Raw genomic sequence first — 14,528 nt, forward strand, 5'->3', positions numbered from 1 at the left:
AGATCTCAATAAGAGGGTGATTTGGGGACCTTTGGACAGAGAAAAACAGGGTTTCTACAAAATATTAGTGTTGAGATCATCCCACTACCTCAGTGACTCTCTAAGAACTGGCTAAGGTCACAACTCTTAAGAACAGCTTTAAATCTAGCAGATTTAAGTCACTTGGTCCTTCACCTACAATAATCTAATTCAGAAGTCCTGGTAAAACCTCCCAAGGGGCAACAAGAGATAAAACAGCCTTAGGGGTCTGCCTGTTTCTGTATGTGTCTGTTTCTCTCTGTTTCTCTACTGTCTCTCTCTCTCTCTCTCTCTGTCTCTCTCTTTTCTTTCCTCCCTCTCCCATGCCCCACTCCCTTTAGGGCCAAACTGCCAGCTCATCTCAGGGCTCACATTTTTGTTCCCTTCCTAAATTGAAGGGCAAATAGAAACAATAAAAATACAACACAGAGTGGTTCTTTCCACAAGTTTGGCATACTGGCTTTAGGCAAGAATATCCTCCTCTGGTCCCAAAACTCCATATATTTGGGGAGATCTCTTAAACTACTAAAAAAATAAACTTTCATAGCCATGCAAAGGAATATGAGGTGAGGGAAAAAACAAAATAAATAATATCCTGAGGAATAGCAGAAAGTAGATAATCATACTTGGATAATAATACTTAAAGGTAGTTGTGAAGAATATGTTGAGTAAACTTTGAAATATTATGGAAATGCCAATAATCACTGTAGGGGTTACTGTTATTTTTCTTACTACCTATGTGACTTTAGGCAGGTCACTTAATGGCTCTGGGCCTTAAGTTTCCTCATTTGTAAAATAAGGCATTTAGTCCAGGTGATTGTTAAATCCCTTACAAATGTAAACCCTATAATCCTGTGGTCCAGATCTGATGGTGTTAATGGGAAGAGAGCATGATATAATAGAGAAAATATTCAGAAGATCAACAGATCTATAGGAAGTTTGACAATAGGGTAGTATGAAAAATATTCAGAAAGTCAGTGGACCTGATTTGTGTCCTGCTCCTTTCATTAATCAGCTCTGTGATCTTCAAAAGTCATCTTTTGAAGCTTCAGTTTCATATCTGTAAAGAGGTAGGAGGGGCAACTAGGTGGCACAATGTATATAGTGCCAGGCCTGGAGACAGGAAAACTCTACAAGAGTCCAAATCCAACAAGCCACTTAACCCTGTTTGCCTCAGTTTTCTCAAAGTATACCATCAACTCATCTGCAAAGAGTGATAATTTGGTTTCCTCATGACCTACTCTAATTCCTTTAATCTCTTTTCCTTCTCTTAGTGCCAACACTAGCATTTCTAATACAATGTTGAATAGTAATGGTAATAGTGAGCCACCTTGTTTCACCCCCAGTCTTACTGGGAATGGTTCTAGTTTGTCCCCATTTGCCTCAGTTTTCTCACCTGAAAAATGAGCTGGAGCAGGAAATGGCAAACCGCGGAAGGAAGCCCCAAGTGGGATCAGAGTCGGACTGGACTGAAAGCACTGAACACTAGCAGTGGAGGCTGCTGGGACAGATGATCTGGAAGACCCACTTCAGCTCTACCCATCATGATTCTATAACCCCATTCCCTTCCCCTCTCCTCATCCACACCCAAAGCTCCAGGCTGGGTGAGCCAGGCCATGTGCGCTCTGACCAGGGAGAAAACAGCATCTGGCCTCAGTTCTGTATGCAGGCCTACTCCACAAGGGGGTGCTCAGCCACACACTTACCAAAGCATAAAATATCTTCCCGTTATCTTCCGAGCGTCCTTTCCTGATTTCCATAAACAATGGACGTAGATATGTGTTAATAATGCCAATGAAGTCATCCAACTTGTCATGCGCATAGTACACTGAAAATTCATAACCAAAAAAAAAAAAAAAAAAAAAAAAAAAGCATGAATCAAAACATCTTTCTCCTCACAATCTTTCCCTGTACCTCTAACCACAATTTCTCTAACTAGAAAGCACCTGCCAATTCTCAAAAATGTGTATGAATGGGAAAGCTAGAAGAACAGGTTTCTGGACAAACCAAATGGGATTTTCCTAGAAATATATTCTTTTCTATTGTGACCTAAGCCACTATCCAGAACTACAGACTTCCCACCACCAACAACACCCCCCTCCAATTATTCCCACCACCACTGAATAGAACTGAAGATTTAATTGCTTGTGCTTTGTATATATTAGGGAATGACAATATGATTGTAGCCATAGGATTCATGTTCTCCTATCATCTCCTACTCCCCAAATAACAACAATCATAATGTTCCTATAGTGCTTAGCACTGAATGTTCTATCATTTGATCCTCCCAACAACCCTGTAAGTTAAGTGCTATTTTTCATGCATGTCAACTTTTTTTCCCTCCTTCTTGTATTCTTTATATATTACCATCTCTCATTAGAAAGCAAGTTCCTGAAGGGAAGAAGCTATCTTGCTTGCCTGTATTTGCATTCCCAGTACTTAGCACAGTACTTGGAATACAGTAAGCAACAAATAAATGCTTTTCCTTCCCCCATACACAGCAGAGATTAAGTGACTTGGTCAGTGTCACTAGTAAATGTATGAGTAAGGATCTGAATTCATATCCAATTATAATTCTCTATCTACTATGCTACCAGATTGTTTCCAAACTTGGAAAACTGAGTGAAGAGAAGCAGCGGAACCTTGAGATCTGACAAAAGTTGTCTAGGAACAAAGACACAGGTAATAATGAGCTATCATATTCTCCCCTGGATTTTACTACTGACCAAACTGAATAGGGATGTAAACATTCATATAGCACCTACTATGTGCCAAGCACTATGCTAAGCATTTTATAAATATTCTCTCATTTGATCCTTAAAACCACCCTGGAATATAGGTGCCATTATCATACCCATTTTATAGATGGAGAAACTGGTGCAAACAGAGTTAAATGACTTGCCCAAGATCATACAGCTGATGTCTGAGGCTGGATTTGAACTCAAGTCTCCCTAACTCCAGGTCCAACAGCCTGTCCACTGAGCCATTAAGTTGCTAATACAGATGTAATTAGGAAAAATATCTGCCATATTAATCAATTCAATTTGATTCACCATATGTTAAAGGTCTATGTACAAAGTGCTAAAGGAAGGTACACAGAGAGAAAACAAATGAAAACCATAATTTCTACACTCAAAGAGCTTTCAATCTAATAGAAGAGATATAACATGAACACAAAATAAGGCAAAGTATGACAGGATCAATGGAGAGATCCAACTGGAAAATCTGAGAGTGGAAAACTCACTTTCGAATAGAGCTAGACTAAGTTTCCGGATGTATTTGAGATTGTGTGAGCATAAGAAGTTGGTGGATAATCAAGGAAAAGCAAGGGAAATGGCTTCCAGTTCTCAAAAGCCCACTAGAAAATGACAGTATTAAACAGACCAGGCTTATAAGGTTTACTCTGTGTAGCATGCTGCCAAGGCAGATACTGAAAACCTTACATCAAGGGTCTCTAAGATGTTGTTGGGATGGGCATTGGCTGCTTCCCCTAATGCCGATCACAGCCTATTCCATACTAAAGTGACGGTCTTTGCCCCTTTCTGTGATTTGAGATATTCATCATCTGGGTATCAACTGTCAAGTGATGAATCTCTCCAAAGTTGACAAGTCTAACTCTCTGCTGATGAACAGTCTAGGAAAAAGGAACATGGTATGATAGAGACAATACTGGGTTTAGAAACATGAGGGTCTAATCCCATCTCTTAAAAACAGGCCTTCATAACAGATTGGATATAGGGGATGAAAAAGAAGTCATGGACAGCACCTAGTTTGCAAATGTCTGGATGATTGTGAAGGATTGTGGGACCTTAAACAATAATAGGGAACTTGGGAAGAAGAGAAGGCCTGGAGGTAATGAACACAAGATCAGTTCTGGACAATAATAAGTTGTTTAAGAGCTCTATGCCTTATTTTCCCCATCTATAAAATGAAGACATCAATCGTCATGAACTGTTATAAGGATAAAATGAGATAACATATATAAAATGTTTTGTAACCTTAAAGCAGTGTCAAATTGACAGCCATCATTATTATTCTTATGCAGAATCAGGGAAGGCTTCTTGGAGGAATAGCAACAAAAACTCACAATTAGACTCATATTTAGACAGCACTGGATCAAATGTACATCCTCACAACAATCCTGTGGGATAAGTAGACCTCATTATCCCAATCTATAGATGAAAATACTGACAACTAAAAAAGTGAGGACAAGTCAACAAGACTGTAATAAAATAATTACAGCACAGCAAGATAGCAAATGGATAGAACACCAACTCTGGAGTCATATCTGAGTTCAAATATGGCCTCAGACACTTAACACTCACTAGCTATGTGATTCTGGACAAGTCACTTAACCCCAATTGCCTAACCCAAAACAAACAAAGAAAAACCATTTCCTATGTCCCTGGCACTGTGATACAAAGAAACTCCAAAACTGTCCCTGCTCTCTAGGAGCTCACAGTCTTATGGAGGAGACAATCCTAGGAACATCTGGGAATAAACAAGATACAAATAAGATAAAATACAGATAATTTCAAAGAGAAAGCACTAGAATTAAGATGGATCTGCAAAGGCTTTCTGCAGAATGTAGAATTTTAGCTGAGACTTTGAAGAAGCCAGGGGAGCTGTGAGTTGCAAATGAGGAGCAAAAGCATTCCAGGCATGGGGGGGTAGTCAGTGAAAACACTCAGAGTTGGGAGATGGGAAAGAAGCAAGGATTAGAATGTCAAATGGGGAGGAGAGAAGAGAAGGAAGGGAAGAGAAGCCAAGCGTCAGAAGACCAGAAAGTATCCAGAGGGCACAAGGCCTAACGTCAAAAAGAGGCTCTGATATTTATCCCTGGAGGGATCAAGGAACCATGGCCACTGACTGAATGGGGAGGGGGAGGGTGTGTTGGGAAGGAATGATGTGGTCAGACTTACACTTTATCAATCTGATAGCTGAATGAATGGAGAACAGACTGGACTGAGAAAAAAAATTGACTGAGGAAAGACCAATCATCAGGTTACTGAAAATCTGGCTGTGAAGTGAAGATGATGGCAGGGTCAGAGGAGAGAAGGGGGCACAGCTGGCAGTATCTCAAAGGTGACATTGGCAGGCCTTGGTGACAGAATGGATCTAGGGGATGAGAAAGAAGTCATGGATAGCACCTAGTTTGCAAATGTCTGGATGATTGTGAGGGGACTGTGGGACCCTGCACAATACTAAGGAACTTGGGAAGAAGAGAAGGGTTGGAGGAAAAGAACACAAGATCAGCTCTGTTCAGGGTGAGTGTATGATTTCTATAGTCATCCAGTTCATTATGTCCAAGGAGGCCTTGGAGACATGAGACTGGAGGTCAGCAGAGATCAGGGTTGAAAAAAATAGAGCTGATAATCATCTGCATTGAGAAGATAATTGAAATAATGGGAGTGATGAGATCATCAAGAGAAATGATCTTTCTAATTTTACAGAGATAATAGGAACTGAGATCTAAACCCAGCTCTCATGGCACAAAGATCATTGATTTTTCCACTAAAACACTGATTGTCTCCCAAACCTGAGGCTTCTGATTTAACTTGAGCTAGAAAAGAGAGGCTTTTCAATGGAAGAAAATCAGCAAACATACTCTTCAACACTAACCAAAGCCGGACCATGAACCTGTTCTAGAGATGTGTTTGCTTTGCTAATAAATAGTATAGACCCATATATATATTTCCTGTCTAGAGTAAACGAGGTAGAGTGAAGATAAATCAGAGAATGTATTCATAGCTTCCCTGTGGGGCCCCAAGCCCTACATTCTTGTGACTATAGCAGCAGAGTTCCTAGCCTACCTCCATGACACCTAGTGTGAAGCAAATAGCTCTGCCACAGCCTTCACAACGAAGTGATTTTAACAATAACAGTACTTCATCTGAAATGCAATTTTAAGTGTGAGTTAAAGCAAGACCTTATTGACTTAACAGGATTACAGTGGGAAAAGCAGAAGTCCCAACAGCCTCTAGCAGTAGCTGCAGAAGCCCAAAGTTACTTATCAACAGATCAGCTATCTTTCATCAAAGCCAAGAACCCAGAAATAAAAAAAACTAGTATTGCCTGCTGCCAATTAAACATAATACCATCCATGTTCTAGTGTCTCATCATGAAATGGAAGGGTTCAAAGATAGGGGGCTGGAAGGTCCCTTAGAAGCCATGTAGACCAACTCCCCACCCATTTATTGACAAGCAAACAGATGCCAAGGAGATTTTAAGTAATTTGCCCAATAAGTAGTAAGGGTCAGAGACCAGGTTCTCTGACTCCAGAGTCAGGGCTCTTCTAGCAAAGCTGTGGAAGGCTCTGCTGGGAAAGCTTCAAGTAAAGGCTCTGTTCAGAGTCTGGATAAGTTCAGAAAGATCCATCAATAAAAGAGCAGCAGTATGATAAATCCTTCAGCTATGTCAATTTTGTAGATGATCTTAGCAAGGCACAGTGGACTGACCATCTGGCCTCGTGGAGGGAGTGGCTATAAATGATGAGGGTGAAAAAGGAGCCAACAAAGAAAGACTAGGTCTTTGGTAGCTAGGTAGATCATAGGACATAAATTACTATAAGCAATCTGGAAGCCAACGAGAAGCTCTGATACAATTATTTCTTTTAAGTGGACCTTTTGATTTGGATTATCCAAAGGAGGCCCTTACTGCCATAGGCCCTGGTTGAATTCTTTGTTCAATTCCTTGAATTGACAAACCCTACAATTTACTGTATCAAATCAGGCCAAGTTATGATGTCAACCCCTGAGGTTATATTTCCCCTTAAAAGAACCTACCTACCTGTACCTCAATCCCCCACTAATCTTTTTAGGGTGCTAAACTTTTTTTTAGGGTTAGCCCGCAAATCAATGACATAATTCTCAATTCTATACAAGTTCATTAAAAAATCTCCTGTCCTATGGCAACAAGTTCATTAAGATTTAGTCTGCCTAAGGCCATCTTCCCTTTGGTGATTTGTGAGTTCCACTAGGATTAGTTCTCCTCTTTCCCCTTATTAATCACTTAAAACTTCCTTTTGGAATTTAACACTGTAGTCAGTGGCATAATAATAAAATCTTTGCTTCTTGATTTGGAAAAGATCCAAGCCTACAAATTCTTTTAAGATAACCTACATTGGTCTTAAATCCCAATATATTTTAAGGGTTAAACCCCCCTCTCCCCATCATTTGGTAGCCCTGACAGGGGATATCTGGCTGCACTCCCATATCCAATCACAATGATGAATCAAAGGAGTCCTGAATTCCATGCATTCAAGTTCATGTACATTCTTCACTGGAGAGTTTTGTGACCTTCACTCAAGAGTATATTGACTTTTTACCTTGTATAAAATTCTAACAAACTTGGTGATTTAAGAATAAGGGTCTGCAAATAGACCTAATAATAGTAATAACTCATATTTATTATATAATAACATATAAATGTTTCAAGGTTTACCAAGTACTTTACATATCATTTAATCCACACAACATGTCTGGCAGGTAGGTGCCATTATTTGCCCCATGTTACAGATGAGGAAATCAGAATCCAGAGACATTAAGTGATTTATCCAGGATTATACAGCTAATAAGTGTCTGAGATAGGATTCAAATCCAGATCCTCCTGCATGCGAATTCAGCACTCTAGCCACTAAAGAACATTTTCTCTCAGGACACACTATGAGCAGGATTGTGAATATAATTACAAAAAGCAAGCATAACAATTCCAAAAGAATAGAAATGTAGGACTATTTAATATGGGTATAAATATCCCTTATGCAACTAATATCCACTATAACAATCCCTGTTATATTATAGTGTGATAACTGTAGCCATCAAGGAAAGATTAAATTATGTTCAGAAGAGTCTGTTTATAAAAGTGTTTTAAAAATTAAAAAAAAAAAAAAAAACTAGGATGTTTGAAAGAGCAAAAATACCAGTTATCTAGGAAAAATCCTTATGTCCAAAAGCTGGTTCCCAGGGAATAAAAATTCCCATGTACATAGTGCTTGGAGGTCTATAAAACTTGTTCTTCCCAACTTTCCTGGGAGGTAGATTGTTCAAGTGTTCTTGCTGTCCATTTTACAGATGATATAACAGAAGCCCATAGAGTTCAAGGGATTTGCCTCAAGAGGGAGTCCTACCCAGCAAATGGCAGAGGCAGGACTCTCTGTCTTCAGATTCTAAATTCAGTATTCTTTCCATAACATCAGCAGATAAAACTGTGGCTTTACTCTTACAGGGGTCCTCAAACTTTTTTAATAGGGGGTCAGTTCACTGTCCCTCAGACTGTTGGAGGGCCAGACTATAGTAAAAACAAAAACTTTGTTTTGTGGGCCTTTAAATAAAGAAACTTCATAGCCCTGAGTGAGGGGGATAAATGTCCTCAGCGGCTGCATCTGGACCACGAGGACTCCTGCGTCTACAATGTTCTTTGGGCTCCACATTTGTTAAATTCCAGCTTTGATTAAGCTACAAATTTTCTTTATGATTCTAGTGCTTGAATCCCAGTGGAATTCAGTCCTGATCCACTGAAGTATATTATAAGGAATAATTCAGGAGTATAATCATAATTGGCAGCAGACTTTGGCCTCAAGCCATTAACCAATTTATTTTAAATATATAAAAGACAGACATGATGTCTACTGATAACCTATTCCCCATTCCTGTGTTTACTGACGCATATTGAAGAGGCAACCTTGTATTCCAGATTGTCTCAAAATCTTCCCAACCCCACAAAAGCTGACTTAAGATCCAGAGTACTAGTAGTTCTCAAACTTTTTTGGTCTTAGAATTCCTTTACAATCTTAAAAATTACCGAGGGCCCCCAGAGAGCTTTTGTTGATGTGGGCTATATTAATGTTAATGTTAATGTTTACTGTATAAGAAACAGAAACACATCTTAGAACATTATAAAAATAGTTTTGGTGTCACAGACCTCTCAAAGTGACTAGAAATTGGGAGGAAGAAGAGAAGGACAGCTTCTGGGGTCCTTTTTGACCATACTTTGAGAACCAATAAAATCAAACTCAAATAGAAATGTTAACTTAGAAAACCACAAATCAGCATTATCTATGTTGTATTATATTTTTATTTATTTTGTTAACTATTTCCCAATTACATTTTAATAATCTGATTGGGGCCTAATTTTTGTGATTGCTTTTGGTCGGTAGGCTAGTCTTGACCTCTGACCCAGATCATACCAGAACTCCACTGGCTGGTTACTGACTTCTCACTCTTCCCCCACTACCAACACTTTGGCACAACCTTTATGACCTTGGGATCTGGAGAACTGCAATTGTGTCTCAGGATCTCCCTGCTTCCTATTTCTCCTGTTCCAACCCATAAGACTCATTTACTACATCAATACCTAACAAACAAAACTAAAACATCTCAGCATCCAAGGTCCTCCTCAGTCTCACTCCAACTGACTTTTTTAGTCTCCCACAATTCCACTACATGAACCTTTAACCTCTGTGAAACTGGTCTACTTATACTCCCCTTTTTACTCACATATATTCCTTCCATCCTTACTCACTGCTTTCTATCCTTCAAAGCCCCATTGAAATCCTACCATCTTCACTGGTCTAGTCAGTACTGCCCTGGTCAGCACTTGCTTCATTCACTGCTTTCTCAGAGCCCCCAAAATATTTGCATATTCAATTTACATGGCATCTAAGCTATCTCCTCAGCCACACTGACATTTCTTAGACTGCTAGCACACAGTACTCAAAATATTATTGCCTTGTACACAACAGGTGTTCTATCAATGTTTGATTGAAAGGAGATTTTAAGATGTATGAATCAATAAGCCAGTGTAGCTACCTACATGCCACATAAAGCCTGTACTACCTTCTCATCTTAGGCTGTCACGTCATTAACAGAAAATGACAAACTAAATTTTCCACTGAAAACACTCTTGCCAGAATTCATTCATTCAGAAGAAAAAAAAAAAGTATTCTGTGGGTGGATCAAAAACATTCTTAATGTGATGGACTTTCCAAATCTCTAGTATGCCTCGTTCCAAACTGAGAATTACTATATGTAGTTTCCTCCCTCTGGTCTGTTCTTTGATGTCAAACCAACTCCAATTTCTAAAACTTGTAGGCTTTCTGTCCTTTTGTTAAAAAAAAAAAATGAAATTTTTGGTACAATCAATACTTATCAGACTTACTCTCTCCTTTCCCCAAGTCTTTATTTAAACCCACTCTCACAAGTCAAGAATCGCCTTGCCTCTAAGTCTCAAAAAATGGAGATAATCCATTACATACACAAGCAGGATTGTTGTAAGGAAATAGCTTTATCATCCATAAAAGATTATGTTATTGTTTTTCAGTCTTCTCTGACTCTTCATGACCCCATTTAGGGTTTTCTTGGCAGAAATACTAAAATGGTTAGCCATTTCTTTCTCCAGCTCATTATATAGTTGTGGAGACTAAGATAAACAGGGTTAAGTGATTTGGCCAGACTCACACAGTTAGTAAGTGTCTGAGACCACATTTGAACTCACAAGATGAGTCTTCCTGACTTCAGTCTCCCAGCACTCTATACACTATAAAAACTAGCTGTCCCCTATAAAAGTATATAAATGTGAGTTATTTTTATCATATGAGATAATTCACTTAAAACATTGGCATCCTGCTACTGGATTTCAGTGACTCTGGAAGAGAGTGAAGCTGATAATTCTGCACAATTCTGCCTCACTTACATCCAAGTTATGAGCAAGTCAAGACATCGCCCTTATGAGGTCACTGATCCTTTTTGAAAACCAAAAACAATTGCAACTATAAGGTCAGCTATTATTATTATCACTGAAAGATATTTTCTTTATGTATTCAATCCACTTTTCTCTGAAGCTAATATTTCATTTAACTACTTGAAAATAGTAGTTCTCCTTTGCTCAAAACTCTCATAAAACATCTTGACTTCCTGAAACTATACTACTATATATTAACACTTGTTGGAACCAATGGTAAAGGCTGTGAGATAAAGATTGTATCACAAAGAGACAATGTAATTCTGAAGAAATCATAGTGCTTGTCTCTAGTCTCAGCTCTACCACTGAATTGCAATATGACTAGAGAATCTGAATGTGCAGCCCTGTAATGTTTTGTGTCAGCCACACCTCACCCTATCTTCCTCCCTAGCAAAGTTTCATAGATGAAAATCTGCTCAAGATTGTAATAGCTGTTCTTTCTGATATCACTTAACTACCAATCAAATGAACTTAATAACATTTGTAAAATACCAATCGCTAAAGAGAAAGACAACATAGAGGCACAAGAATATACTTTGGATAGTTTTAGTAAAAATATAAAAACCTGGCATGTATAGATGATAAATATAATTAGTTAATAAATAAAAGAATTCTTGTTTTTCTGGAATAACTTCTTATCCTTACCTAATCCCAAATTTAAAATATAAGAATTTACCATTTCATTATACAATTTCCCTCCCCCTTTCCCTCTCCTCTCTCTCTGTGTCTGTCTCCCATGATTTATCTTTCTCTCTTTTTATGTTATATATACATTCTAACTCTTTGTATATACATATATAAATGTGTGTGTGTATATATATATGTGTGTTTATGTGTATATATATATATATATATATATATATGACATTCTAATCATTCATTCATTCAAAAACCTCCCTCCCTCTCCCTTTCCCTCTCCCTCTCTCTTCTAAGAGTAATGAATGCACCATATTGTGCTAGAGAAGATTTTTGACCTTCACTTCCAAAGAGTACCAGTAACATCACAAGTAATGTCTTGATTCACTCATTAACTGGATTTAAGTGATGTTGAGCTGCACAGTCATCGGCCTCACTCCTTGGTATCACGAGATTAAGAAGCTATCTTGACATAGTTCACATTCTAATCAGAATAGGAAAGTAGGAAAAAAAGGAAAGACACATATTCAGATAAATGTAATACAAATGAAAATAAAACACTATTATGTACAATGAGGTCATATCAGGGGGAAAAAATTCCAGCTAAAAGATCAGATGCAGCTTCAGGGAGGAGATAACATTTGGGGTTTTCTTGGCAAAGATGCCATTTCCTTCTCCAGCTCATTTTATAGATGAGGAAACTCAGGAAAACAAGGTAAAGTGATTTGCTCAGTCACACAGCTAGTAAATATTGGAGGCCACATTAGAAGCCAGGTCTTCCTGACTCTAGGCCTGGCAGTGCTGTATCCATTGTGCCATCTAACTGCTCTCCACTAGATTTCAAGTTCCTAAAGAGCAAGGATCCTGTTTTATTCACTTTTGTATTTACTCCAGAATCTAGCACAGCACAATGCACCTAAGTATAATGTATAGTAAATGACCAATAGTTTTCTAGGGGAGTTAGATGTAAAGGACAGGAACTATGGAGAAATATCCTTAAGGCTCAATATGATTGATTTCGTCCTACAACAAAGTGTTAACTCAGTGGAATTGAAAATACAATGGTTATCTAGTTTTACATGTACTTAGTACTTAATATACTTCTACAAGATTGACACCTATAATGATGTACTTGTAATAGAATATATAAGAGCCAACAAGAACTGGGAGAGAGACACTCTTATCTCCCATCACTGTGGTGGCTGGCCTGTCCTCCTGCACTTCCCCCACTGAGACCAAGTCCAGTCTAAAGCCCTCCAGAAAGCTAGCTAGGTCCCAGGTGAAGGAGACAGACTATGAAGGAGATAATAAAGAATTTGGGCTTTATTCCTGGCTATTTGCATGATGATTACTCTGCTGAAACAAAGGCTGATCCCAAGATCTACTAGAAAGCTAACCAGAACCTTACAGTTAGATGATATAGTGAATAAAGTATTGTTCTTGAAGCCTAGAGGACCAGAGTTAAATCTAGACTTAGACACGCCAACCTTACAAGGTCAACATGAGGGCTGTATGTGAAATAACAGGTATAAAAACACTTTGCAAGCCTTAAAGGGTAAACAAATATCTGTTATTATTACTACAGCTTGCCTCGAACTATAAAAAATAAAAATCTCATTCAACAAATGCTGATCAAAGACTAGTATATGTAAGGTTCTTGGTGGTTTTCTGGAGGTCTCTGGGGCAGTCTTCTTTTCAGTAAAGTAATCACCGAGAATAGGCAGGTATTAAAGTCCAAATCCTTTATTATCTACTTTATAATCTAGTTTCCTTGCCTGGGGCTGGGCAGCTGTCTGGAGAGCCTTTCAGATTGGCCTTGGGCTCATTGGGGGAAGTGCAGGAGGACAATAACCCAGATGAAAAGAATCTGTCTCTGAATCCGAAGGCTTGTGCCTCTAGCCACCACAAAGGTGGATGATGGAATGAATCTGTCTCTGAATCCCTGGCTGAGTTTGTCCCAGTTTATATGCTCTGCACTGAGTATAAATCAATCATTATATCACTAGGAATCCATTATTTGTTGTAAGATTAATCAGTCATGCTGAATTTAGAGCACTATTAATCACCATGCTAAACTAGATAACCATTGTCTCATTAATTCCACTGAGTTAGCACCTTGTAAGAATCTTTGTTTCAAGTACAGAGTTCTGGCCCATAACATCTCCCATTTTCTTTTGTTTTAGAACATAGGTGGTCATGCCTTCCCTGACTTCTCTGGAGGGTAAGAACCCCAAAAAGGAGGTATCATGCCTTCCCTGACTCCTCAAAAAAGGGGTGAAAACACCCAAAAAGGAGATGATCATGCCCTCCCTGACTTATCAGGAAGGGAGATGAAAACACCAAAGGAAATGGGGAATCAAACCAGATTAGTGAGTTTCTGAAGGGTCTCACTTGAACAGGTATACAGAAATCCATTAACATGGGAGATATTACAAACAAAAAGCACGAATCAACATGAGGAATTATATATATATATATATGCATAAATTCTAGAAATAATCCAAAACCAATCTATTGTCTCCATTACTTAATGTGTCAGAGAATCCAACAATTCTTGCAAGTTTTGAAGTTCTGCAACAGTGTTATCATGTCCCAGGGAATCCAATGATTCCTGAGGGTTTTTAAGTTTTGCAACAGTCTCATTATCAGCCATGCTCTTTCAATGTCAGATGTTTCTTAGGTCTTCTTTGTTTTGAGTTTTTTTCTTTTTTCTTTTTCTGTCTTTCTCAAGGTGCTCGTTGGCATCCACCTGATTCCTTTTCCATCTGTAGAGATACAAGCAAAACCCTCTCCCCCAAGCAGTTAACCTATATGGTCCCTTCCATTCACCACTTTCTGCATCTCTCCTTATTACCTGGCGATTATATTGGAGCTGCTCACACTGGACACTGTTCTTCTATTGGGTTAAAAAGCCTGTATTCTCCCCAATTGTAATCCCTTTCTTCCATTTGATTGCTTTTTTGGCTGACTGATCATATAATCCCTTTCTTCTATCAGATTGCTTCTCTGCCAGTTGATCATATCAGGGAACTGGCCTTCTAAAGACTCTCTGGGTATAACCTCTGCTGCCATCATACCCCACCTGTTTTTGTTTAAGATCTTAGAGCTGGGCTCCACCTCTCATTTCCTTGGGT

At 38.7% G+C, this 14,528-nt stretch overlaps 1 protein-coding gene across 7 annotated transcripts in view; it reads right to left on the reverse strand.

Moving 5' to 3' along the window:
- NSMCE1 (NSE1 homolog, SMC5-SMC6 complex component) overlaps nt 1-14,528 on the reverse strand; it is a 58,352-nt gene that overhangs the window by 13,182 nt on the left and 30,642 nt on the right. For 6 of the 7 annotated variants that reach the window (XM_023497893.2, XM_012543329.3, XM_012543331.3 and 3 more), the window contains one exon: nt 1,725-1,846. In XM_023497893.2, coding sequence (XP_023353661.1) covers nt 1,725-1,846 — 122 coding nt within the window. Of the gene's footprint in view, nt 1-1,724; nt 1,847-11,732; nt 11,903-14,528 lie in introns of those variants that run through there. The other variant, XM_023497896.2, reaches the window with a different exon arrangement.

Source organism: Sarcophilus harrisii, chromosome 1 (assembly GCF_902635505.1).
Source record: "Sarcophilus harrisii chromosome 1, mSarHar1.11, whole genome shotgun sequence".
In the NCBI taxonomy this organism is placed as follows: domain Eukaryota; kingdom Metazoa; phylum Chordata; class Mammalia; order Dasyuromorphia; family Dasyuridae; genus Sarcophilus; species Sarcophilus harrisii.